This window comes from Panthera uncia, assembly GCF_023721935.1.
Source record: "Panthera uncia isolate 11264 chromosome D3 unlocalized genomic scaffold, Puncia_PCG_1.0 HiC_scaffold_8, whole genome shotgun sequence".
Lineage (NCBI taxonomy): Eukaryota > Metazoa > Chordata > Mammalia > Carnivora > Felidae > Panthera > Panthera uncia.
This window is the reverse complement of record NW_026057586.1, coordinates 69,797,311-69,824,994: the sequence shown is the minus strand read 5'-3', so window position 1 is coordinate 69,824,994 and position 27,684 is coordinate 69,797,311. Positions and strand designations below refer to the sequence as shown.

At 49.2% G+C, this 27,684-nt stretch overlaps 1 protein-coding gene across 1 annotated transcript; it reads left to right on the top strand.

The window, feature by feature from the left end:
* Positions 1-8,487: 8,487 nt before the first annotated feature.
* Positions 8,488-25,311, top strand: LOC125913951 (SEC14-like protein 4). The gene is made up of 12 exons (XM_049618996.1): positions 8,488-8,659; positions 11,324-11,399; positions 16,722-16,765; positions 17,078-17,137; positions 17,265-17,453; positions 18,894-18,989; positions 19,294-19,354; positions 20,322-20,405; positions 20,738-20,844; positions 20,921-21,060; positions 21,152-21,321; positions 22,440-25,311. The coding sequence occupies exons 1-12, from the start codon at positions 8,606-8,608 to the stop codon at positions 22,577-22,579; spliced, it is 1,221 nt and encodes a 406-aa protein (XP_049474953.1). The 5' UTR covers positions 8,488-8,605; the 3' UTR covers positions 22,580-25,311.
* Positions 25,312-27,684: the final 2,373 nt, after the last annotated feature.

The window sequence follows — 27,684 nt, the reverse complement described above, 5'->3', positions numbered from 1 at the left end:
TCAGCATGGCTTCTAGCTGCTTGTGCCCATGTTCCTAGGATTGCCCCAATTCCCTTAAAATGCCCACTGACAAGCTTGCAATTATAAATCCTTTCTCTACCCCTGTGAGAGGTAAATCATCTACCACCCAAAACTATTGCATCAAGGACCTGAAAGCCATCTCTTTCAAAGTCAAACATTCAAGAAGATGACTTTTGATCCTGCTCCCAGTTCCTGTGGGAGGGTAAAAGCCTAAGTTGGGGGTTGGGAGTGAATGGGAGGGAGGATGCTTACTCCAATTAGCACCACTACCTCCCTAAAAATACAAGAATTTTGTTTGCCTTAACTAGTTAGTGTCTGGCTTTGTTGCTCCTTGGCATTACCAAGTTAGACGGCGTGGACATAGGACATGTCCATCATTGGGGAAAATTCTATTGGGCAGTACTATATAACATGATGACATCACGAAATCTTCCCAAGGGAGGGGGGGCCCCTGATCCAAACTGATCCTTTATCTCCTTGGAGAGGACACCTCCAAATAGCTCAACCAATGAAGCAGAATATTTAAAAAGCAAATCAGACCAATGATTCATAATAACAGAAAAGCATAAAAAGCCATTTTGGAGAAAGGAAGGGCACTTTAAGTTGTAAACAAACAAGTGAACCGTGTGTAAAAGGTGTGAACTTTAAGTCTGACTGAGGTAAAAAGTAAAGTTTATAGACAGTCAATTCAGTCTGGCTTTAATCCCCTTGGGAGAAAACCCCAGATTCCGTGCTCCCCTAGTCCAGTTAATTGGCCTGTAACTCAGAACTGTGACACCAAGAAGTATTTACATTTTCACTTGGGCCTATTCAAATTACAACTCCAACAAAATAATTAAAGTGTAACAATGAAATTCAGCAGAGATGTCAAATTATAGAGCTGTAATCCTGTGGTTATGTTGTAGGAAGGTATGAAAGAAGTATAGAAATAACAAATAAACAAATGAAGTTCAAGTGGAATATTTAGGAACAAGCTTAAGTATTATTGTAGCAATTTTGAGAATCATTGGATTTCTGCCTTTGCTGTTCAAAGTATTTGAAGTGCTCAAAATTACCACTTGTAATGAGTTGGTAATTTACAGGTAGAGTATAACTCCCACAGACCAGTCAGGCACTGAGCAACTTTCAGCCTTCATATTCCCCAAGCAAGTTTGCCAACAGGGTGCCGGTTTGGGATAGAGGTGAGACTCTGACCTGTCCCTGATCACTGTTTGCTCTCTGTTTCCTCTCCCACATCCACCATGAATTTATGCAATAGCCTCCTGACCAGTTTCCTGCTCTGAACATCTGCTCTGTCATTCTTCACTTGGGCCCAGGGTTATCTTCCTGGCACAGGGAGAATCATCAGTTTCTGCCTCTAAAGCTATCACTTTCTTTTTTCCTTCCTTCCTTCCTTCCTTCCTTCCTTCCTTCCTTCCTTCCTTTCTTCAGAGTGGGGCAGAGGGAGAGGGAGAGAGACAATCTTTTCCTTTTAGTATTTATTTATTTTGGGGAGAGTGCAAGCAGGGGAGGGGCAGAAAGAGGAGGAGAGATGATCCAAAGTGGGCTCTGTGCTGACACACTGATAGCAGTGAGCCTGATGTGGGGCTCAAACTCATGAACTGCGAGATCATGACCCGAACCAAAGTTGGACGCTCAACCGAGCCACCCAGGTGCCCTGGGAGAGAGAGAATCTTGGGCTCCTTGCCCAGCACAGAGCCTGATGCAGGACTTGATTTCATAACCATGAGATCATAACCTGAGCCAAAATCAAGAGCCACCCAGGGATCCCTCTAAACTTTCAAAGGCTCCCCACCAACGACAAGGCATGGCCCAAAGTCCCCAGCATGGCCTGAAGTTCTTTCATGACCTGACCTCAATCTTTTTGAAGTCCCTGCCCTCATGGCCCCTCTCCCCTCTCTTACCTCTATGAGTTTCTTCGTCTCTACCCAGAATGTCTTCTTCCCGTTCCCACCTTAGAGGCCCAGCCCAAAGACCATCTCTTCTGGGGGACATTTCAGGACCCCCCTAGTGCAGAGTTCTTGCTTATGTCTTTACTAAAACACTCTATCTTCAGGGATCCAAGACAGGTAGTGTTTAAAGATCCAGGCCTTGGGTACAGACAAATAAGGGTTCAAATCCTAGCTCTGGGTCTTACTAGCCTCTCAGTTGCTGCCCATGTAAATGAGCACATGGGTCCAATGGTGAGCACAACAAATATGGCCTGTGCCTTCATGGGGCTGACAGTTAAGGGGGTGAGTCAAATAGTCGAACCAAGGAATGTCTAATGAGAACAATATTCTGGAATAGAGGATCACGGTTCTGTCTGAGCATTTAACTGGGGATCAGAGAAGTTGAGGCAGCACTAATGAGGCAGTGCAGGAAGAGGAGGCAAGGAAAGAGTATTCAAGTTGAGAGAATGGCGTGTGCAAAGGCCCTATGGCAGGAGAGAGCAGCAAGGGGAGAGAGAGATAGCTCTATACACTCCCTACCTGATGTTCTGTGGCTTGGGAAAGGCCAGAGACCTCCTGGCTTTTGTGAGGGAAGAAAGATAGAAATGCAGTTGTGGTCCCAGACCCCTAACCCATGTTTTTCCTCCCTGGTCCCAGGTCTTTAGGGTTGTTGGTCAGGCTCCCACTCCCCACCCCTCCCTCTCCCAGACCCTTGTGACTACCCCCCTTCTTAGAGTTAGAGCGTAGAGGATATGTGGCCACACCAGACCCCACCTTTTCCTGGGGTCATCCTGAGTTGGTGGTGGGAGCCAACAGAACTCTCCCCCAGCTGCTGTAAAGCCTAATCTCCACTTCCCAAGCAGGCTCAAGCATGAGGCCACACCTGCCCTGGGCATCTGTGTCAGGTAGATACTCCTTTCCAAACTCTGCACCTAGGGTAACCCAAGCCACATCCTACATATTTGGAGAGACATTCAGTGGCATCTGTCCAGCCAACAGGTCTGAAGGGTAGGACTGATTTAGCCATGATGTGGAGGGGCAGAGCAGGCAGGGGCTCCTGCAAAGAATGATCCCACTCCAACAACAGAGATGCCATTCACTCCCACAGAACTTCCTTCAGTTGGTAGATTTCAGGCTTGAATTAGGACTGCAAGCAGAGCACTTATGGCCCCTGAGAGATGCCAGGAGTTTCCAGAGCACCCAGAAGGTGGGTGGGAGAGGAAGTGCAGTGAGTGGTCAGGAGGTGTGGGATTCGGGTTACATACCATGATGATACCATCATTGTGGTTTAGCTTCTCAGCCCATGGGTCAGGGGGGACCAAGGGAATGAGCTTGAGAAGGCAGGGGGAGACAGGCACACCATGGAAGAGGGGAATTATCTGTCCCTCAAAGCACTGGAACCCAGATGGTTAGAATGAAAGTCCTCCAGGGCGTCTGGGTGGCTAAGTGGGTTCAGCGTCTGACTCTTGATTTCGGGTCATGATCTCACGGTTTGGGGGTTCCAGCCCCAAGTCCGGCTCGGCACTGTCAGTGCGAAGCCTGCTTGGGATTGTCTCTCTGCCCCTCCCCTGCTCTCTCTCTCTCTAAGTAAATAAATAAATATATTATATATGAATAAAGAATATGAAAATTCTTTAAAAAAAAAAAAAAGAATGAAAGTGCTCCACAACCAGCCAGTAGATGACGTTTGAGGAGGTGGCATACTGCTACAGGGTCAGGGGGAGGACATCTGCCCCTGTTAGCATGATAGGACTTGAGGGTAACCTGGAAGCATGGAGCTCGGCAGGCAGAAGGACACGACATGGGCGATGAGTGCCTGGACCGGCACCAGCCTGCCTGGCTTTGCTGCTTGCTGGCTCTGAGACCTCAGAGGCTCCTTGAGCTTCAGTTTCCTGGTCCCTAAGGGGGGTGATCACAGTGCCAATCTCAGAATGTGCCAGGAGGACTACATGAACCAACCCCGCACTGTTCAAGAAGGCAACCACTAACCACCTGTGGTAGTTTGCTAGGATCGCCCTAATAAAGCACCCCAAACTGAGTGGCTTATGCAACAAAATTTATTCTCTCACAGTTCTGGAGGCTGCAAGTCCAAGATTAAAATGTCAGCAGGCTTCATTCCTTCTGAGGGCTGAGGGAGAATCTGTTCCCTGCATCTCCCCTGGCTTCTGATGGTTTCCCCACAATCTTTGGCATTTCTTGGCTTGTAGAAGCATCACCCCAATCTCTGTCTTCACCCTCACATGGTATTCTCCCCGTGGGCATGTCAGTATCCAAATTTCCCCTCTTGTTAAGGACACCAGTCACAGTGAAATAGGGGCCCATCCTTCTCCAGTATGACCTCATCTAAACTAATTACATATGCAATGACCCTGTTTCCAGGTAAGGCCACATTCTGAGATACTGAGGATTAGGGCTTCGGCATACGAATTCGGGAGGGGACACAATTCAATCTAAAACACCACATGTGGCTCATTGAGCGTTTGAAATGTGGCTGGTCAGAGTTGAAATGAAATACTACATACTAAGCTGAAATACTAAATACACACTGTATTTCAGAGGCTTTGTACAAAAAAAAATGCAAGATATCTCACTATTTATTTTTTAATGAGATAATTATCTTCTTTATGGATCGTGTTTACAGGTGACAAAATGATAATATTTTGGCTACCCTGTGTTAAATAAAACATTATTAAAATTAGATTTTTTTAACATGGCTGCTAGAGAATTTGAAGTTACCTTTGTGAGGGTGTCTGGGTGGCTCAGTCGGTTAAGCGTCCCACTCTTGATTTTGGCTCAGGTCACCATCTCATGATTGTGAGATTGAGCCCCGAGAAGGACTCTGCACTGGGTGTGGACACTGCTTAAGATTTTCTCTCTCTGTCTCTCCCCCCACCCTTCTCTCCCTCAAATAAATTAAAAAAAAAAAAAATTAAAGTTACTCATGTGGCTTTCATTATTTATCTACTGGACAGTACTGAACTAATATTTACAAAGCCCTTGGAACAGGCCCGGCCCAAGGGAAATGCCTATAAATGCTGTTAAGTAAAGGCTTCTCTTTGGAGGTGACTTGTTACTTGTGGCATTTTAAAAATACGACTTTCCCCACTTCTCGGAGACTGGGAAAAGTTGGGAACATATTCCTTGCCTGGACTTCCTTTTATTGAATGGATTTTGTTGTCTATTCTGGAAGCATATGGCATATATAACGTGGTCTCATCTTTGGCAAATTGTTCCATGGTATTTTTTTTCTGTGTCATTATAAACTCTTCATCAACCACATTAAGCACTGTGGTTTCTGGAAAAATTGTTTCCAATTTTCCTATTAACAATGCACACACAACTTTAAGTTGAAAATCCTTTCTGTTGGGCACCTGGGTGGCTCAGTCGTTTAAGCGTCTGACTTCAGCTCAGGTCATGATCTCACAGTTTGTGGGTTCGAGCCCCATGTCGGGCTCTGGGCAGACAGCCCAGCGCCTGGAGCCTGCTTCAGATTCTGTCTCCCTCTCTCTCTGCCCCTCCCCCACTCTGTCTCTTTGTCTCTCAAAAATAAACAAACATTAAAAAAAAACTTAAAAAAAAAATCCTTTCTGTTAGTTAGGATTGTTATTGGACAAAGTGGTAAACTACTGAAGGATCCAATGCATATTGTCAGGTCGTTTTCTAGAAAAGGTGAATTAATTACCAGTCCTGCCAGCAATGTATACATATCTCCATTTCACCAGCTTCTTCCTTTATTTATTTATTTTTAATTTAATGTTTATTTATTTTTTAGAGAGAGAGAGAGAGTGTGAGCAGGGAATGGGCAGAGAGAGAAGGAGACACAGAATCCGAAGCAGGCTCCAGGCTCCAAGTTGTCAGCACAGAACCTGGCCAGGGCTTGAACCCACGAACCGTGAGATCATGACCTGAGCTGAAGTCCAGAACTTAACCGACCGAGCCACCCACGTGCCCCCAGCTTCTTCCTTTATTATCAGATTATTTAAAAAAAAGATGGGTGTGTGTGTGTGTGTGTATGTGTGTGTGTGTGTGTGGTTTGGTTTGTTCTGAGGCTGATTTAGCCAGGGGAAAAAAAGTATCTCATTGCTTGTATACCCATTTCTTTGATGACCTGGAATTTGAGCATTTATCCATTGGATTATTTCCCCTGTGCATTTCCTCTTCTGACAGTGTGTTGAGTCCTTTGTCCATTTCTTAGTGCCTTACTATTTTTTCTTATTAATTTACATGCATTCTTTATAAAAATATCAATTTTTGTATATTATTTTTACAAATTCACATTAGCAAATGCTGACTTAGTTGTGTGTCTTGTTTAACAGATTTTTGCATTTTTATGTAGTCAAATCGACTGTCCCCTTTGTGATTTCTGTCATTGCTTTTAAATTAAAAAAAAATGATGTTTATTTATTACTTTGAGAGAAAGAGAAAGACAGCATGAGCAGGGGAGGGGCAGAGAGAGAGACACAGACACATAATCCAAAGCAGGCTCCAGGCTCTGGGCTGTCAGCACAGAAGCTGAAGCAGGGCTCAAACCCACAAACTGTGAGATCATGACCTGAGCCAAAGCCGGCCACTTAACCACCTGAGCCACCCTGGCACCCCTGTCATTGCTTTTAAACAAAGACCATGCCCTTCCAGAGATGGGCTGTCAGTTTCACTTTCTTTTAGCTTTTTACAATGTTGTTTTTTTCTATTTGAGCGGAGAGGGAAGGACAGAGAGAGAGAGAGAGAGAGAGAGAGAGAGAGAGAATCCCAAGCAGGCTCCATGCTCAGCACAGAGCCCACAATGGGGCTCAATCCCACCACCCTGAGATCATGACTTGAGCCAAAATCATGAGTCAGACGCTCAACTGATTAAGCCACCCAGGCTACAATTTTTTTTTTAATTAAGATTTTAAATCCCTCTAGGACAGTGCTGTCCAAATGAAATAGAATGCAAATCACAAATGTGAGCCACACATGCAATTGAAATTTTTCTGGTATAGCCACATTTTTTTAAAAAGTAAAAAGAAAAGAGCACAGAGGATTTTTAGTGAAAATAGTAAAAGTATTCTATATGATACCACAATGGTAAATATATGTCACTACATATTTGTCCAAACCCACAGAATGTACAGCACCAGAAGTAAGCCCTAATGTAAACTGTGGACTTTGGGTGATAATGATGTGTCAGTATAGGCTTATCAGTTGTAACAAATGTCCCACCCTGGTAGAGACTGTCCATAGTGGCAGAGGCTGTGCATGTGGTGGGGAGAACAGAATATATGAGACGTCTCTATACTTTCCACTCAATTTTGCTGTAAATCTAAAACTGCCCTAAAAAATAAAACTTATTCATTTAAAAAAATTCTAAATTATAAAAAATATTTTAAAGAAACAGATGAAATCAATTTTAATAATATATCTTATTTATCCCAGTATTTCAAAAAAAGTATTCCAATATTATAATCAATGTAAGAAATTAATTAATGAAATCTTTCATTCTGGGGGTGTTAAGTCTTCACAATTTAACGTGTATTTTACACTTACGGCACATCTCTATTCTGCGAGAGTGACGAGCCAAGGTCCCAATACTTAACAGCCCCATGTGGCTCATGGCAACCAGATTGGTCAGTACAGGTCTAGAACTTGGTTCAGCCTCCAGGGAGGGCAGAGGGAGAAAGGTTCTGGTGGCTTGATTTACCTCCTCCTTCAGTTTCCACCTGCTCCTCTCTTGAAAATTCCTGCCCAGCCAAGCTGTTTTCTCACCTTTTCCATGACCTCTGCCTGGTTCCTGGATGCCATCCTGGCCACCTGTGTCAGCCGCCTCCCACCCTTGGCCTCCTGACTCCTCCATCACCCCACCTGGGGCTTCCAGCCATCCACTGCCACCTCCCATTCCCCAGCTTTCAGGCTGTAGATCTTACCCAGGAGCTCACCAGCGTGGGGCCGTCCCAGAATTTCCACCTCTGCAGCTCCCTGCTCTGGTGAAAGCATCAATAATAATAATGATGATACAATATTCCTAACATTGCATACTGACTGGTGGTGCAATGCCAGGCTAACCCCTGGTGGATCATCTTATCTAATCCTCCTGACCATCTTGAAGTCTGGAACCATTTGGCACATAAAGACTTCTATCAGCCAGTGAACACAGACAGGGCCCAGCCTGTGTTCAAGGCCAGGGGAGGGAGGATGGCGTCCCTCAGGGCAGAAGGTCCTGGGGATCACCTAGAGCGTTGAGCCAGGTTTATAGAAGGTCCCTCCATATTGCGGGGGGTGGGGGGTGGGGAAGGATCTAGGTGTGTTCCCCAGAACTTGCCCACATGTCCTTTATGCCCGCCCCCCTTCCCTTACCACGCAGGAACCTGTGGAAGCCTTGGGATGAGGACGCCTGGAGGTGGTGACACCTACAGCCCTCCCCTGGAGTCTGCGCTCTGGGAACCCTCTGGAGCCGGTCACCTCCCAGCCCCGGGTAGGGTGAGTCCTGGCCACCGCCGCCAAACAACCCGAGGGGAGGGGAGAACTGGGCGGGGCGGGGCAGGGCTGGTCCTCTCCCGTCGGGGCGGGACCAACATCTGATCGGCGGGGCAAAACCAGGCGGCGGCGAGGCCAGGCTGCGGGCCGAAGATTCCAGACACACCAGCGCCCCGCGACCCCCTGCACCCACGGGCACCATGAGCGGCCGAGTCGGGGACCTGAGCCCCCAGCAGCAGGAGGCGCTGGCCAGGGTGAGGGGCTTCGCGGGCGGGAAGGCTTCGGGAGGGGGCGAGCTGCCTGACGCTGCCCACCAGGTCTGGAACCCCCGTTGTTCCAGAAAAGGGACTCAAGAGAGCGCCCGCCCCCTTCGGGACGCAGTTGCTGATGCGGCCTTATGCGGGACAGCACACTTGAGCCCTTCCCTGGGCTACCCGCGCGGGGGTATCCGGCTTTGCACTCCTGCCCTCTCCGGACCCCGGGGCTTTGGCCCTTGTCCCCTGGTTGTGGGGGTAGGGTGGTGCTGCCATTCCTCTGGGCAGTCTCGGGCAGACAGACTAGCAGATATCCTGCCGGAATTGCAACATTTGTTAGGTTTCTTTTTGTGCCTTTCTGGCTCCCCGGGGGTCCAAGGCTTCTTCCTATTGTCAATGTTTTCATTAAACAGGAATAGGCCAGCTTTGGTGACAGTCCTGCAGGCTGCCTCTGAGAGTGTCACCCCACGGGGAAAGAGGAGCATATTCAGGTCTTAGGTGCCACAGCATTAATTTGGTTTGCAGATGGCAAGACCTAGAAACTGTGACTTCGGGTTAGGGGAGTGAGGGTTACAGGCCTGGCTTACACTTTGGACAGCTTCAGACTTGTGGAGAATAGTTTCTTTTGTGACTCCCACCCTGGGAAGGGTCCTCCAGGGAAGAATGAGGATCCCTGATGAAGGAGGGGAATCCTGGGTGAATTCCTAGCAAAGTAAAGAAGGGTCCCAGGTGAAGAGTGGGGTCCCTGAGTGAATTGCCAGGTCAAGGAGGAGGTGCCAGGAGCTGAGGGTCCTGAGCTGAAGGAGGTGTCCCCAGGTGAAGGAGGAGGGGGAGTCCCCTGGTTAGCCCTCTCCCTCCCCACTGGCAATGACCTCAAGGAAGCCCCAGCCACTAGGTTCATGGGAAGGGCTGGGCACCTGGACTTGGGGGTGAATTATGATGGTGATGCTTGTGGGTCAAAGAGCTTTAAGTAATGTAAAACGAGTTTATTCTTATTTTATCCATCACTTAAAAGAAATGAATGGTAGTTGTTTTAAAATTTAGGGAAAAGGGAAAAGTAGGATAAAGAAGAAGTCACCCATGGTCCCAGAGGTCTAGACAACCATGCCTAGGAGCGTTTCCTTCCAGCTTTTTCTGAAGCCTGGTTTTTACCACCTTTGGTCGCAACTGCCAGAGGCTACTTTCTCCCTATGGCATCTTTGTTAAGATAGTGTTTTCTTTAAGTTACTCGAGACCCTCTCCAGCACCTGCTTAGTGGCTTTCTCTCTTACTTGATGTGCTTTCCAAAGATGGAGTGGCATTGGGATTGGAAACTGTGGAGTCCTCCTAGCCTTGCAGCTCCCCCACTCTGTCCCTGGGGAAGACCCTCCACCGCCAGCCTCAGTGTCCTCATCCACAAAGCAGGGATGTGACATTTGCTCCTCTTGCCCTAGGGCACATCCTGAGGTTCAAAGGAGGGACTCTGGTAATCTGGAAGGGCGGAGGGGTGCAGAGTTACTGTTTCTCCATTATTGTTACTGCCTTCGCTCCCACTAAAAAACCTACTCGAAGCCCAGAGGTTGCAGTTGATCAATGTGCAAGAACCTCCATTCCAGGAGCCTGGGGGTGGACTGGGGGTTATGATAGCACGTGCTGTCATTCATGTGACTGGTTAACACTGGAGATGTTTAATCCTATTATTCGCTTTTAATTATGTGAGCAATACATGAATACATTCTTATTTGAAACATCATCCATGAAGCTAAAGGAGGTTTGGTGGATGGCTGTCCAGCTAGCTTCCTGTGGCGTTGCTAGCATTGGCTTCTAATCCCAAATTCCCATGCACGGGTCCCCCTGCAAACCCGCTCCTCCAGGACTTGCCTTCAGCTCCCTTAGTCCCCATGGAAGTGAGGTCTCTTCTCCGTCCCAGACCTGAGCCTCAGTCCCGTGCCCAAACTTTCAGTGGCTTCCCCAAACTTTGTCGGTAGGAAGAAGCTCTGGCAGCAGGTCAGCCCCCCTCTTTCTCCAGCCTCCATGGCGCCTGATGAGGCATCCCTGGCTTCTATTTCAGTTCCTCCCTGCTGACCTTTGCCTGGGGTTGTTTCCACAAAGACTCCACTGTCCAGAGCTCCGGGCAGCCCAAGTTTGCTGAGTGCCCACATTTTTTTGGCACCTGTTGCAAGCCAGGACTGACACTAAGTGCTTTACCTGTGCACACTCCTTTGATTAGCACAAGTTTATCTTTATCTCCACTTCACAGATGAGGAAATTGAGGCTCGGAGTGGTTAAGTAACTTGCTTCCAAATTTAGACCCTCGAGATACGGTATATCGAGGGCAAGGTTCCTACGATGTTCTGGTTTGCTCACATCAGCTTTTCCAGGGATCTTTCTGAAAATAAGGATGGCAGGGCTCTACCTCAGACCTCTAGAATGAGGATCTTGGGGAGGTGTAGAACCTTCAAAGTTTGAGAAGGACCCAACTCTTCCTGCCATGGTGGGCTGAGGGGTGCCCCATTCTCAGGTGGCAAAAAGGTCCAGGCAGCTGCTGTTAGCTGTGCAGGGTCCCCCACCCTGCAGGGTCCCTGGACAGGACTGACTGGCAGACTGAGTTTGGGAAGGGTCAGGGATGGGGTGGGGAGCACAGGGGTCATGGGAGCCCCTTTGACCATTGTATCTCCCCCTCAGTTCCAGGACAACCTCCAGGACCTGCTGCCCACCCTGCCCAATGCTGACGAATACTTCCTCCTGCGCTGGCTCCGAGGTGAGGCTGGCAGTGTCAGGGGGCAGAGAGGGAGAGAGGGCAGAAGGGTTTCAGGAAAGTGGGTGGGGCTTTGGGAGACAATGGAGAACGTAGGCCCTGGAATCAGCCTGCTTTGGACTGGAGTCTGAGCTCCCCTCCAAATCAGCATGGCATAAAAAACCCATTGAGCCTCAGTTTCTTCATCTGTAAAGTGGGGATGGGGCTACCTTCCCAAGGGTTGTTGTCAGTGTCAAATGCCAGGCACTGGGTGGGCATATGGTCCAGGTGAGGTTAGAGTTCACACCTGGGAAGTTCTCAGGATGACTTGCCTGGCCAGGCCTTTGAGTCTGATAACCCTGAATATACTCTGCACTGCTTGCCTTTGGGTCTGTCTCCAGTTCCTTGAAGACAGGGCTGTGTCATCCCCCTGGGGAACCTGGAAACTGAGCAGGTGCCCGGCAAACACTTCAGGAAGTCGATGCAGTTAAAGGTAGAGAAGCAGTTTCTTCTAGGAATTGCCACAGTTGTGGTGTAAAATTAGAATAACAGGTGTAAAATTAGAATAACAGAAACCTTAGGGAAAAATGTGTTTCAACTCAACACACCCCATGGGATGGATTTTGAACTTGAAATGGGAGAGAAGTCAGAAGCCGGGCTGGAAAGTGCACACACAGTGTGGTGATAATAACCAGCCTTGGACTCAGGCACACATGCTATTGAATCCCAGCTCTGCCCCTTGCTAGCAGTGTGCCTATGGCAATTACCCACTGTGTCTCAGCCTTACTTTTCTCTTCTGGGTAATGGGTGTAAAACTTCTTCCCACCTTCAAGACACTGTGAGTCAGATATGAGGTCAGGGGCGTGCACAGCGCCTGCACAGAGGAAACCCTCCCTCCCTCCTGTTCTGTTCTGTTTGGTTACTTTTTAAAATTACCATTTTCTACAAACTTTTTTTTTTTAGGTTGGTTTGGATTTACAGAAGTGTTGTGAAGATAGTACAGGAAGCCCCCATATACGCTGCACCCAGTTTCCCCTGTCAACATTTTTCATTCCTATGGTTCATTTGTTACAATTAATGAGCCAATATTTTTTTAATGTTTTTATTTCATTTTTGAGAAAGAGACAGAGTGTGAGCAGGGGAGGGGCAGAGAGAGAGGGAGACACAGAATCTGAAGCAGGCTCCAGGCTCTGAGCTGTCAGCCCAGAGCCTGATGCGGGGCTTGAACCCATGGGCTGTGAGATCGTGACCTGAGCTGACATCGGACACTTAACTGACTGAGCCACCCAGGTGCCCCTTAATGAACCAATATTGATACGTGACTATTAACTAAAATCTCTACTTTATTTAGATTTCCTGAGTTTTTCTGTTCCAGGATCCCACCTAGGATGCCACATTAAACTTGTTAGGCGCTCTCGGCTGTGGCAATTTCTATTCTGTTTTTGACAAGTTATGTCCATGTCATTCTCTTGGGCTAAAGAAGGAGTGAGGACAGTAGATTCCTTTTTTTTAAGTAAAAAAAAAAAAAACAACTCATTGAGAATCTCTGGGATGGTAGTTATCGCCTCCCGACCTACAGGGAGGAACCAACATTGTAGGAAATCGCTCAGAAATCACACAATCCCAACATCTCTGGCTAACACAGGAAGAAGAAAAATCATTTCTCTGAAAATTGGTCAGGCTTTGTTCATCCAAGAAGGGTTGGGAGGACAGATGCAAAAGGGACCATCACATGATACTGGGGGCGAGATGGGGGTATGTTGGACCCCAAGCTAGCTTCAAAAACCAGGGGAGAAATAGACCCACTTCTTCTCTGGGGGTGGAGTTCCTGGTCACCAAGGGAGTTTCTTACCTTGATGAGGCTGTCGCTGCCCCAGGGAAAACTTTCATTCTGTAGGTTCAAGACAAGGTTGTCAGCAGTGAGATAGATTATGGTTCTGTGATGTGGCAATTGTCTTGGAGATGTTCTGGGCTGCCTGGATCTTGTGAAGTTTGATATAGCAGGGTTCTTGCTCAGGGCTTCTCCAAAGTGAGCAGGGTGGGGTTAAGGGTTCACACAAGGCCCGGTCTCAACGCCTGACCCCATCCTTACTCCTCTAGCCCTTCTCTGGGCTGTCAGATCCAAGGTGGTGCTCAGATGGCTCGTGCCTAGTCCCACCTTGGCCCCCAGACAGTAGATTTCTTGAAGCCCCTTGATATAGCATCAGACCTCTCTCCTCCTTTGGAGTCTTTCTGGGGTTAAAAACCAACTTTTCAGGTACCCGGTGTGTCCTTGAGAAAGGAGTGAAGTCACAGACCCTGTAGGCTGCTGGGTCACGGGAAAGGAAAAGGACCTAAGGAAAAGGACACCTAAGGACACCAGGTGTCCTGATGCCTCCCATTGTCTGTTGTGGCAGACCTGCTGATGTGGCCCTGTCCCCTTCAACTTCACCTCTGTAGCCACTTCCTGCCTCACTAGCTCAAGACCCAGGCAACAGGGAGAGTGATCACTGGGACTGAACTTGGAACCTTCCCCCTCAGTCCAGACACAGAGAACCCTCTCTCTGAAGTCGCTTCCCTTTGTTTTCTTTATCTCCATTCCATGACTGTGTCCATCTCTCCCAGTCAGATGCCAGCCCCATGAGGGCAGGGACTGTGCCTGCCACATACCTCCAGCCTGACACATAGTAGGTGCTACTAAAAAAGTTGTGAGGGTCCATCGACAGCACCCAAACCACTTTCTATAGAACAAGAAAACACCCTGGTTCTCTGTAAAAAAATCTATAGACACCACAGAGATTTTTTAAAAAGCTAATAAATATTAAAGGGGCACCTGGGTGGCTCACTTGGTTAAATGTCCGACTTCGGCTCAGGTCAGGATCTTGCAGTTCGTGAGTTCGAGCCCTGCATTGGACTCTGTGCTGACAACTCAGAGCCTGGAGCCTGCTTTGGATTCTGTGTCTCCCTCTCTCTCTGCCCCTCCCCCACTCATGCTCGCTCTCTCTCTCTCTCTCTCTCTCTCTCTCTGAAAAATAAATAAACGTTAAAAAAAAGTTTAAAAATAAAAAAGTAAAAAAAAGTAAAAAGCCAATAAATATTAAAGACACGTAAGTGGTACTAAAAAGCTTCCCTCCTTCCAAAACTCAGACCCCAATGGCTTTACAGGTGAATTTTTCCAAAGTTTTAAGACTAGCTAATACCTACTTTTATAAATTGCTTGAGTTGCTTTAAAATATATAAAAAATTGAAAGTTGGGACACATGGGTGGCTCAGTCAGTTAAGCCTCCAACTCTTAATTTTGGCTCAGGTCATGATCTCACAGTTGTGAGATCAAGACCTGCATGGGGCTCTATGCTGGGTGGTGGAGTCTGCTTAAGATTCTCTCCTTTCTCTCTCTCTCTCTCTCTCTCTCTCTCTCTCTCCTTCTGTTCCTCCCCTGCTCGCATGCACTATCTCTCTCTCTCTCAAAAAAAAAAAAAAAAAAAAAAGTGAAAGTTACTTTATGAGGCTTGAGTAAGTTTGATTCCAAAATGAGATCAGGACAATAAAAGACAATTCTAGGCTTGTTTCACTTATTAATGTAGATATAAGGAAATCTAAGTAAAACATTACATAATAGAATCCAACAGGGTATTAAAATTACACAGCATGGTGAAGGGGAGTTTATCTTAGGTATGCAGGAAGAATTCAACTTTAGAAAATCTATCAGTGTCATTGCACACATTAATAGAATTAAAAATGAGAATGATGTGGCTATCTTAATGCAGGAAAAACATTTGAAAAGGTTCAAATCCTGTTTATAATATAAAAACAAAATAAAAGTCTTACCAAACTAGAAATAGAAGGGAATTTCCTTGGCTTGGCTTGGTAATGCTCATGTAGCAAAAATCTTACAATACATGTTATGCTTAAGTAGAAGGTTTAGATTCATTTTCTTTAAAATCAGGAACAAGGAGGCACACCTGGGTGGCTCAGTCGGTTTAGCATCCAGATTCAGCTCAGGTCATGATCTCATGGTTTGTGGGTTTAAGCCTCACATTGGGTTCACTACTATCAGCACGAGTCCACTTCGGATCCTCTGTCCATTCTCTCTTTGCCCCTCCCATTCTCATGCTTTCTCTCTCAAAAATAAATAAAACATTTAAAAATAGATAGATAGATAAATAAAATCAGGAACAAGGAAAGGATGTCAAACAACATTACAGTTTAAATAGAACTAGACCCTTGCCAATGTTATAAGGGAAGAAAAAAAGTAATCAGTGGTATAAAGACTAGAAGGGAGGAGTTAAATTTCTTTTCTAAATTTAGAAATTTTGTTTTTAAAATAAAGCATCATATTTTCAATTAAAACGAATTTATTTCTTCAAAAGAAGTAGTCACAACAATAGTTTCTATTTACTAAGAAGTTACTGGGAGCCAGGTGATGTGCCAAGCACTTTACATGTTTTATCTCATGTCATCCTTTGAATACCTGAAAAAGATACTATTCCTACTTAGCAGATTAAAAAACTAAGAGTCAGAGAAGGTAAGTGAGTTGCTCAATGTTGCACAGCAAATAAAAGAACAAAACTAGAATTCAGACCCAAGTCTGTCTGACTCCAAAGTCCATGCTCCTCACTAGCCTTAACACTGAGGAGGTCTGTGCTCCCATGGGGACGTCAAATATTACAGGTTAGATCAGCCTCTGGAATGAACAGTTTAAAAAGTCCTGGATACTGAAATCAAGGACCTCCAACATCTTCTACAGGATTAAAGATCCTTGCTTTTACTTATTTATTTAATGTTTTATTTATTTTTGAGAGAGACAGAGACAGAATGTGAATGGGTTATGGGCAGAGAGAGAGGGAGACACAGAAGCAGAAGCAGGCTCCAGGCTCCGAGCTGTCAGCACAGAGTCCGACGTGGGGCTCGAACTCACGAGCTGTGAAATCATGACCTGAGCTGAAGTCGGACGCTCAACGGACTGAGCCACCCAGGCGCCCCAAAGATCCTTGCTTTTAAAAATAATGTCTAGGGGGCTCCTGGGTGGCTCAGTCAGTTGAGCGTCCAACTTCGGCTTAAGTCATGATCTCACAGCTCGTGAGTTCAAGCCCCACGTCGGGCTCTGTGCTGACAGCTCGGAGCCTGGAGCCTGCTTCGGATTCTGTGTCTCCCTCTCTCTCTGCCCCTAACCCATTTGCATTCTGTTTCTATCTCTCTCAAAAATAAATAAATATTAAAAAAATTAAAAATAATGTGTAGACCCCCAGTGTATTCTCGGGATGTCATGAAAGACTCAGGCACCCCTGCTATTTCCTCATGAGTTTTCAGGAAACTGTGAGTTCTAGTCCGGCCTCAAGCCTCCTCTTACCTTGGCTCTTCTTCCAGCTCGGAACTTTGACCTGCAGAAATCTGAGGACATGCTCCGGAAGGTGAGGCCCCATACTCATGAGTGTCCTGCCTCCCACACACTGTACCCCAGGGATCATCAACAAAGGGTGGGGACTCTTGTCCTGTCCTGTTCTCATGTGTTTCCTCCCTTCCTCCTTGGATCCCTTTATGCATCAGACCTGGGTCTCCCACAGCCCTCCTCCTGGCATTGCCGTTCCCGGTTCTGTGAGTAGAGCCTGGGGATGCTCTTGCAGGGTCTTGGGGCTGTAGGCAGAGGGACTTGGCCTGATGCCCTCAGGTGCCCTCAAGACCTTTGTAGCAGGCAGTCCTCAGGTCCTGCAATTTCTCTGCAGCACATAGAATTCCGGAAGCAACAGGACCTGGACAACATCCTCACGTGGCAGCCCCCAGAGGTGAGCCCCATGGAGCACCCCCAAGACAGGCAGATGTCCCTCAGACCTCCTCACATCCAGCCATCTGATGGAGCAGGGACATGGCCTAGTAGACTGGTTTGAGTTAAGATCTCACCCCCATGCCCAGGTGATCCAGCTGTACGACTCTGGTGGTCTGAGCGGCTATGACCCTGAAGGCTGCCCCGTGTGGTTCGACCTCATTGGGACCCTTGACCCCAAGGGTCTTCTCCTGTCAGCCTCCAGGGAAGAGCTGATCCGGAAGCGCATCAAGATCTGTGAGCTGCTTTTGCAGGAGTGTGAGCTGCAGAGTCAAAAGGTAAGTGACTGGGTCTAGGATGGGAAGCATATGGTGGACCCGATCTGTCCAAAGGGTGGCACCAGGACCAGGTAGGAAGGACACCCTGCCTCTGCTTTTCCCCAGGCCTCAGCACTCTGGGCCTTGGTGGAACGTGGCTTCTCCCGAAGTTACCCATCCATGAGCATCTAACATGTGCATGGCACTCTCTGCTGGCAGGTGCCAAGGAACACCAAAGCCCTTTCCCCTCTGACCTTGGGTGAGAGGTTGACCTTGGGTGCAGTGAATGCTCTAGTTCTGTTCCCTGGGAGCTCTAGGAACAGTGGATGGTCAGCTTTGCCTATGGAAAAAATGTTCCCAGTTGTAAACTGCATAACTATAACACCTGACAGGGGAGCCATTGCTTTGGGTATCCCCAAGAACAGTGACCCTTGAAACTTGGTGCATCCTTTGTGGATCCCTAGAAGCTAATATGGAATTACTACAGAAAAAAATATTGAGTTCTGTGGGGCATTGGGATTCCAAGCCAAGAAGGACCCACACCCACCTGTGCAGATCTTCTCTTTGCCCTGGCTCTGTGTTTCCCGGTTCATACCCTTCAGAATGAATCCAATGCCAAGCATGATCTGTTGGCCTTGAGTCTAAGTGTCTACGTGAGCCTAAGAAGAACACTGGCAGGGAGCTCTCATGTCACTGTGGGATGAGTTGCCTAATGACGAGGACCGGGCGTGCATCCCCAGTGTCTGTCATGGTGTCAGACACAAAGTAGGCCCTCTGCACAAAGATGTGTGGCAAGCCTAAGAAAATTGCAAAGCACCCTATTCAGTGCCTAGTTTGAACAGATGTGTGTCTTTCGAACAACGTGGCTGACCTTATGGGGTCACAACAGTATCTTCTACTTCATGGACGTTTCCAGTTGGAGCTGATAATTGTGGTGATGATAATACTAGTAATAACATCTGCTGATATTTACCAGGGACCAGCGTGTGTCAGGCACGGGGCTCTTTGTGAGTTATCTCACTGAATCTTCACAGAAATTCCGTCAGAACCTGGAACTATCCCCCCTTCACAGAGGAAAAAAATAAGGCTCAAAGCGCTTAAAAACCCACCCAAGGCCACACAGCCTGCCAGCAGTGTAGCTCTGGTTTGACACACCATGGGACTGCAGACACTGTGCTATTGTACGTGAAGATGCCCAATGAGCGATGAGTGATATCTTTAATTCTACAGTTAACTAATTCCAGGCAATTGTGTTGAGCAAACAGTGGGATAAAGGAGACTGTGCCAGTGCTCAGATGCAGTATCTTCTTAGATCCTGGGTGGGCTCTGTTTAGAAAACTCTGTGGGCAATTGGGGTTGAGGGTAGCTGGAGGGTGGGAGCAGTGAGTTCCAGGTCTCCCTGACCAGGACCTCCTGGCTGGAGTTATTGTCTGACCTATGTATCTATGCTGTCCCACGTAGCTGGGCAGGAAGATCGAGATGGTATTGATGGTGTTTGACTTGGAGGGGTTCGGCCTGAAACACCTGTGGAAGCCAGCTGTAGAGATCTACCAGCAGGTAGGTAGGCAGCTGGCTCGAGGCTAATAGGGAGCCACTCTCCACACCAGCTTCCCATCCATGGAGGAGGAATTGACCCCCCAGAGGCCCCCAGAGCAGCCAGAGAAGCTGGCCTGGGGTTTCCCTCTCCAAGGAGAAAGAGGAGCACGAACATCACAGAGAATGAAGTACATCTCATGGGGGAAGTGGATGGCCGGGGGCGTGGGGGTTGGCATGGGCTCTGGTCTCAGCAGGATTAGAAGCCACCAAGTCCAGGCATAGAGTGTGTTGGAGTGTGACCTTGACGAGACTTTTCTTGCCACAGTTTTTTGCCATCCTGGAAGCAAATTATCCTGAAACGCTGAAGAATTTAATTGTCATTCGAGGTGAGCGCATAATGGGAATGACTCTTTGGGGAAGGGGGAAGGGGAATAGGGGGGAACAGTGGACAAATCACCCAGTACAGGGCTTCTCAAGCCATCCTTTGAGAAGGTCAGGTTTTTTGTTTTTTGTTTTTTCAGTCTGCCTTTCACAGACCGATACTTTTGGAGTATACAAACTCATGCTCTGGTGCATGGCAGCAAATATCAAATAAGTTCTGTTTCTAAACATACACCCTTATTTTCTTTACCTCTCTCGGTGTGGATTGGTGGTAACAGACAGTTCGTGGATCACACTGGTTGATAGACGTGCGCTGAGTGGGCATGTTCCCTGTCTGTGATGGTTGTAGAGTGAGGGGGCCACCATGTGTGTCCTGGGGTCAGATGATCTGCTTTCCAATCTAGCTAGCTCTGTGATTTTGATCAAGTCTACTTAACCTTACTGAGCCTCAGTTTTCCCAACCCGTAAAATAGGGGTGCAGTGGCACCTCCCTGTAGGGCAGCTGTGAGTTTAAATGAGACACTTTATGGAGGAGTCACACAGAGTCTGGCCCATAGAAAGCACCCAGTAAGTATAAGTAATTCAAGTGGGACGTGAGGTCTAACACAGATGCCACATCAACTTGTACCCTAGAGAATTCCAAGACAACTTGGGAAAACTGTGAGTGTGGAAAAAAAAAAGAGTCACCATTGGGAAATCCACATTATTGGCAGCCTCCAACTGGGTAGGGGAGGCACCCATTTATTGAGAGCCAGACACTATGCCAAGTGTTATGCATACATTGGTTAAATTTCTCCATTTTCTAGTTAATAGCACTAAGACTCAGAGAGGGTGAGTAACTAGCTGAAGGTCACACAGCAGGAAATAGCAGAATCTAGATCTATCCAACCCCTGTCCAGCTTATGCCCTTGGCCATAACTATACCTCCAAGTCCTCTAGCCCAGCTTCCCAAAGGAGCTTCATGTGTTTCAGCCCCCAAGCTCTTCCCTGTGGCCTTCAACTTGGTCAAGATGTTCATGAGTGAGGAAACACAAAGGAAGATAGTGATTCTGGGAGGTGAGTGACCTGGTGTCCTGGCTGTACCTGTCTCCGCATCTACCAGAGAAGCAGAGGTCAATGTGAAAGGCCCCATTTCTCCCTGGCTCATCCTCTTTACTCAGGTACTGACTTTGGCCTGACCCCTGCTGGCCTTTGCACACTCAGATGATATTTCAGCCCAAGACCCCAGCCTGAGTGGCCATATAAAGCATTTGGGTGTTCTCTGCAGTAGGTGCATAGGGGAGCAAGCCAAGGTCACATCAGGTTTCCTCCCTGGACTTGGCTCCTCTCCCTTCTGTCAAGCATCCCTGATTTCCCCACAGCTCCCCCCCACCACCTTACTCCCACAGGCAACTGGAAGCAGGAGCTGCCAAAGTTCATCAGCCCTGAGCAGCTGCCCATGGAGTTTGGGGGGACCATGACTGATCCTGATGGCAACCCCAAGTGCCTGACCAAGGTACCCCGTGCCCAGAGGGTGAGAAGGGAGGGCTGATGGCTGGGGTCAGTGCTCACTCAGCAGCCCTCACCCACAGATCAACTATGGGGGTGAGGTGCCCAAGAGCTACTACCTGCGCAACCAGGTGAGGATGCAGTATGAGCACAAGATGACGGTGGCCCGAGGCTCCTTCGTGCAGCTGGAGAACGAAATCCTGTTCCCGGGCTGTGTGCTCAGGTAGGGATGGCGGCCACTCCACACCTGGGCCCGGCTGGGAGCGGCCCGGAGCCCCAGCGGGTGGTCATTAATAGGGCCCTGTCCCCTGCAGGTGGCAGTTCGCATCACATGGGGCAGACATCGGCTTCGGGGTTTTCCTGAAGACCAAGACGGGTGAGCGGAAGCGGGCGGGGGAGATGGTGGAGGTGCTCCCCATCCGGCGCTACAAAGCCCACCTGGTACCTGAGGACGGGAGCCTCGCCTGCCTCAAGCCCGGCGTCTGTAAGAGCTGTAGGATTCATTGGAGTCTGTTTTCCTCCTTCTGGCAGAGAAATGAGCTGATATCTCTTGCCAGGCTGTCCTGTTCGCCCTCTATTTCTGGCTCTCGGGGAGGGTGTGGGGGTGTGTGTGAGCTCCTAGGTCCCGTGGTTGCCAGGGGAATTGGCTTCAGGGTGTTGGATCTGGTGAGTGGCCCCTGGGTGTGGGTACAAAGGCAGAGATGCATTTTGGAAAGTGGGATGCACAGTCCAGAGCCATAAACTCAACTCCTGGGAAGCCCTTACACAGCACTCAACAGGCTAAGAGACAGGTTAGTAAACAGCTGTGGGCTTAGCTTCCGGGGTCCCAGCCTGCCCAGGAGTATAAGCAGACCCACTGTGGGAGTCCCAAAGAGATGATTCTTCCATGTGCTTATCCTTCATTCTCAGGCCACCCAGGCCAGATGAACATTCCCCAGGAACCGTGCTGACCTCCCGCCTCTATCAGCAATAGAGCTAGGAGAAGGGGAACCCAAGGTTGAGGAGCACAGGTTTTACTAATGCTTTGGCTTAATACATACCTAGTTCACCTTTGTGGAAAGGGAGAATTAGAAGGGTGGAGCCCGAGAAATCTGGATGACTTACCACCTCCCAGAGCTCACTTTGCATCTTGGCGTTGAAGGGAATGCCTTCTTTGAATGGCGAGACGGAAAAGTGGCTTATGGAGCTCAGCCCCCTCCTCTGGTGAGAGCAGGGCTCCTCTCTGTGTTGGAGCATCAGGATAAGGGAATCCTAGTCCCTCCCATCCCTAGCTCGGCACTCATTAGATAGTTCCATCAACCTCTGTAGGCCTCAGCTTCCCCATCCTTAAAATGCGGATGATAGTACCTTCTGTGGGGCTGCTTTGAGGATTCAGACAGCTGTGAGCGCAGATGTGATGCCTGGTGCATAGAAGGGGTTGGTGCGTGCCGGCTGGTTATTATTATTCCTTTAGTTAGCACAAGGAGATGGTCCTGAGCAGTGGGCTGGGGGCTGGGGGCTGGGTCGTGGCTGACCCTCCACCACCCACAGCACATTCTCAAGGGCACCAGGCGTGCAGATGAGTTGGGTTTACTTCGCCTGACGACTTCTCCGTCCTTGCAGACGTACTGCGCTTCGACAACACCTACAGCCTGATACACACCAAGAAGGTCAGCTACACTGTGGAGGTGCTGCTCCCAGACAAGGCCTCTGAAGAGAAGATTCAGGGTCTTGAGGCGAGGAGACCGTCCCCAGCGCAATGAAGACCCCTGATACCTCTCAGTCCCTGTGCTCTTCAACCCCTTAGTACCCCCTCCCTGTCCCTTTCCCTCCTGAGCAGCATGGTGTTTGGAGGAGCCACCCCCCTCCCCGCATCACCATCTCAGCTCTTCGTGGGCTCACCTGGCATGGTGGCAGAGCAGGAAGGGGACATCCAGCTCATAGGCCACCTTGAGGATTCAGACAGGCACCTGATCCTCTGTTTGCAGAGACTGAGAATGGGGACGCTGAGGATGAACCAGAAGCCACTGAGGGAGGGTCCTGCCCACAGAAGCTGCCCTTATGTCACTCCTGATGAGGTCCACCAGTCTCAGGACTCACCCACACCTAGCGACCCGGCTTGGGGGCGTGTGCATGAGTCCCAGGCCAGGCAGGGAGCACAGCATCAAGTCTGAAGAGCAGGGAAGCCCCCATCTCTGCATGTGGGGGCTCGACACGGATAGACAAGGCCAGCTGGAGGCAGCTGGGTGGAGGGATGGGGCCAGCCGGGTGGTGGAGCTGAGGGTCTTGGTTCTGGCAGGGCACCAAAGCCTCTTCAGAGTCTCCTTACTGCCTTTGGAGGGAAGATCAGAAACGGAGCATGAGGCCCAGCGGGGATAACCATCAGGAAAAGCCACGCTCAGCCACACAGAGCTAAATAGGTGAAGACTGAGTCTCTCAGAATTCTCAGTGACCCCCGCCTCCTCCTCACCTGCTGTGATCCAGCTGACATTCAGCTTGGGTTTTTCTGGCTCTGAATAAGGACCAGGATCGTAGCAGAGCTGGAGTGAGGTGGAACATGCTGGAATAAGGTGGAACGCACCTGGGTGGGGCTGCCATCCCAGGGTGCTCATCCTAGACTCTGATTTACTTCTTGGAGAAACATCAAGCTTTTCCTCCATCTTTGTGTGTCACTAGAGGGACAGCTAATGTCTGCCAGCTCCCCACCAACCCACCCCAAATGCGACTCCGTAGCTGGCCAGTGATGGCTTCCATTTCCCAAAGGCTGGCTCTCCTGGTGCCCCACGCCCACAGTCAGGACCGCAGTCCGCTCTCCTGGACAAACCGCACCCAGCAGAGCAGACCTTGCCCGGGATAAGCCAGTGAAGCTGCTGAGTGGTGAGATGTCCCTGTCAAAGGGGATCCTTGCTGCAAAGGATTAACATCCTGGCCATCGAGACCCTTGCCAGAGACCAGAAGCTTCAGCAAACAGCAACATCCAGGTGCTTTGTGAATAAGAAGCCAGTTCTAGCCCCCTTCTTGCTCTCAGATTCTGTGATTTCATTTTCACTATTTAATAGATTTCCTGATTTCCCAGGGCCTGTTCTCCCAGGTAAGAAAATGATGAGGCTTGTGAAGGTGGGTCTTCAGGTGAGCTCTGTGAGGTCCTTGGGGCCCCAGGCCCGCCCTCTGTGGCAACCGCATCACCCATGGTTCAGCACATAGTCTGAACAGGGGCTCTGCTGCTGTGAAAAGCAAACTAAAGAAAATAAAATACGAAAAGCTGGTGCACTGAGGCATTCCTGGCCCAACAGTGTTTGAGGAGTTTGGCAAGAAAAAAACTTTTGTGCTAGCTCCAAGGAGATAGCTTGGGGCTGTCAGGTGAAAATCACAAGACATCCTTATGTCCAAGCGCCGCTCCTGCATCCCCGATGCAAGAAGCTTTCCCAGCACCCCCACTGCACTGTGTGGCCACCCTCTGTACAGCCTCCCCAGATGCAGAGACACTTGGGTGTTCCAGAGCCATCTTCCCACTGGGCCAGCAGGGGTTGTAAGGTTTCCCCTGACAAGTTTCCCTGGGCCCACCTGTTGTCCTGACTGGGGGCTCACAATGCCTCCCTTCAACCTCACAACCCCGGCCTAAAAACAAGGTGTTCATGGATTTGAACCCTGATCCTTGCTTTTCCAACCACCCACGCTCATTTTCCACCATCAGCACAGCCTCTGGTTTCCTTGTAGGTAGCAGATTGGCTCACACCATGCCCAAGGGTTTAATTTGCACGGGACTGCCTGGGGAGTAGCAAGTCACAGAGGGGTCGGGTGCAGGGAACCAGTGATGAATCTCGGAGCTGGCAGAGTGCACCTCATGTTAAGCAGTGAGTACAGTGGTCACCTTCGGAAGTGAGGACAGGACCTCCTATCTCGCAAGGTGGACAGGGGGCATGTCCTCCACAACTCCATCCCTTACTCAATACCATCACTTCTTTACAGGAAAAAAAAAAAAAAAAAGTAGCCCAGAGAGGGGCTGGCTCACCTAAAGTTTGCTTCTTCCTTCCATTCATTCGTCAATGTTTATTGAGTCTGTCCCCAGTGCCCAGGCACTGCAGGCCCTGGGGACACCGGGGGTGCTGGGCTTACCCGACTTTGTGAGCAGGAAGCTTGCCTGTATTGAGGGAGGCCAAAATGACTCTGATGGGCATGCTCAGGTGGGCAGCTTGGTGGGGCAGGAGCCAAATTCTGGGGGAGCATCCAGCAAAAAAAGCCTGATGGGGGATCAGACATACTTTGCCCAAGGCAGGAACCCCTGAAGGGAGAGCTGAAGGTGTGGGCAAGCCTTCCAGACTGAGGAATGGGGTGAGGGCAACCGTGGGGTGTTTGAAGCCAGAGGAAAGCCAGGAGGGCCCTTGGGTGATGCAGGTAATAGGTCACTGATGTTTGCTATTTCTTTGTGAACAACTAAGTACACATTAGGTAGTCGTTAATAAAACCATTTCATAATGAGGGTTACAAAACAGAGACTTATTGTTCATCAGGAAAGAATGACAAAATCTTGGCAGGAAGCCATGGATCAAAACTCTTGCTCAAAATGAGGTGGTTGGAAATAGGCCTTACCTGTCCAGAGGAATGGGGGCGGGGCCTGTCCTTCCCCAGGGCGTATCTCCTAACTGGAGAGCCCCACAGTCTTCCAGGGCAGGCAGGCGGATAAGCAGGGGGGTACCGCTAGGGTTTTTTGAGGGCACTTGGAAAGGCTCCCTTGCCCCCAAAACTCTACCTCAGTTCAGCTCACGTTCCAAGTCCCCAGGCCAGAAGGGACACCAGTGTGGGACAATCACAGCGGCCCAGAACAAGTCTTCAGCAGGGCTCCAGGCCATGGTCCTCCACAGTTTGTACAGCTCCTTTACATGCATCCCTGAAGCAGACAGGGATTATAGTCAGGAAACCAAGGCTCAGTGAAGGGGAGCGCCTTGGCCAAAGGCTGAGTATCCTGTGGCAGAGTTAGAGCCAGCACCCGGGTTAGTTGCCAGGGGTGACCCGGCCCTGTGTTGCAAGGGAGGAGAGGGTCAATGCGGGCAGGTGTGCTCCTGCCAGGGAGGTCCAGCCTGGGCCAGAGGGCACACAGTGGGACACAGTGGCACTGACCAGAGCCTGAGGAAGCTGCCTCTCTGTGGGTTGGGACAGTGCCAGCTCCGCTCCATGCCTACCGTGTGCCAGGCCCAAGCTGATGCAGGAAGCATCATCCCCTGTTTACTAATGAGGTGGGGGAGGCCTAGGGCAGGAAGTGACTTGTCATGTCTCACAACATAAAGAGGGGAAGGTAAGACGTGAAGTGGGGTTCAGGGGCGCCTGGCTGGCTCAGTTGGTTAAGCATCTGATTCTTGGTTTCAGCTCAGGTCATGACTTCACAGTTCATGAGTTCAAGCCCTGCATTGGGCTCTGCACTGGCAGTGTGGAGCCTGCTTGGGACTCTTTCTCTCTGTGCCTCCCTCACTCGCACTATCTCTCTCAAAATAAACTCAAAGAAAAAAAGACGTGAAATGGGGTTCACCAATCCAGATAGGCCAGGTGCTAACTGAGCACACTGGGTGAGCAGGCTTCACACTTGGTGACCTCAGAAAGCAGGCTTGAGCCGAGGGCATTCAGCTAACATTGGCGATCTCTGCTCTCAGCCACCGGGGGGTAGTGTTGAGCCAACTATGCCTCTTTCCCTGTGGCAGAAGCAGGAACCAGGCCCCTCAGCATCCTGCTCACGAAGGTTGGTTTTACAGGAGGGGTGAGACAAAATTCACTGGGCCTGAGCTATTTGTGGGCCCATCTGGAGCAGCAGAAAGAGGTGGTCCCATCTTGGTTCAGATCCTGGTTCTGCCACTTGCCTGGCTTTCTTTCTAAACCTCTGCGGGCTCCATCTTCTATCCCGTGCCTGCCACCCTAGTCAGGGCCTCCATCATCTCTTGCTTGGATTATTAGAAAGGAGTCCATGAGTCTCCCTGTGCCCATTCCTACCGCCTCCCATGAGAGTCCACAGGACAGCCAGACAAAACCTTTCTGAAATGAAAATCTGATCATCACTTCTTGTATAGGCCCTTCACTGGCTCCTCATGTCCCCCCCAGGGAAAGTTCAGTTTCACTGGTGGCTTATAAGGCTCTCTGTGACCTGGCTATGTCACCCTCATTGCAGTTGCACCCAACGACTTGAATTCACCAATCTATCAGACTGGTTTCTGCATCCCTGCTTTTGCTCATGCTGTTCCCTCAGTCTAGGACTCCCTTCCCAGTCTTGTTCTGTTCACCCTCAAGGTCCTCAGGGCCTTCTTTGCCTATCCCACCCCCCTAGTCTCTAGCAGAGTTAGAGTCTCTTCTGCATGCTCTTGGAGCAACAGGGCCAGTGTTTATCATGCAGTAGAGTCATTATCTGCCTTGTGTCTGTCTCCTATTCCCCACCAGCCACCAGTCCAGGCTACACTCCCCAGATGCTCAATAAAGCCTTGCAAAAACAATAGATAACCATTTACTGAGCACCTATGTAGGCCTGCTGCCCTTGTGCTATCTTGTTTAATCTTCATGGCAGCCTTGTCAAATAAATATAGTCATCTTGGTTATATAGGGGAGGAAAGTAAGTCTCAGAGACAGTTATTTGCTCAGTGATGGCATCAGGACTGGAATTCAGGGGGTGCCTGGGTGGCTCAGTCGGTTAAGCATCGACTTCAGCTCAGGTCATGATCTCACAGTTTGTGGGTTCGAGTCTCGCGTTGGGCTCTGTGCTGACAGCTCAGAGCCTGGAGCCTGCTTCAGATTCTACCTATCTCTCCACCCCTCCCCAGTGCACACTCTGTCTCAAAAATAAATAAACATTTAAAAAAATTAAAAAAAAAAAGACTGGAATCTAGGATGT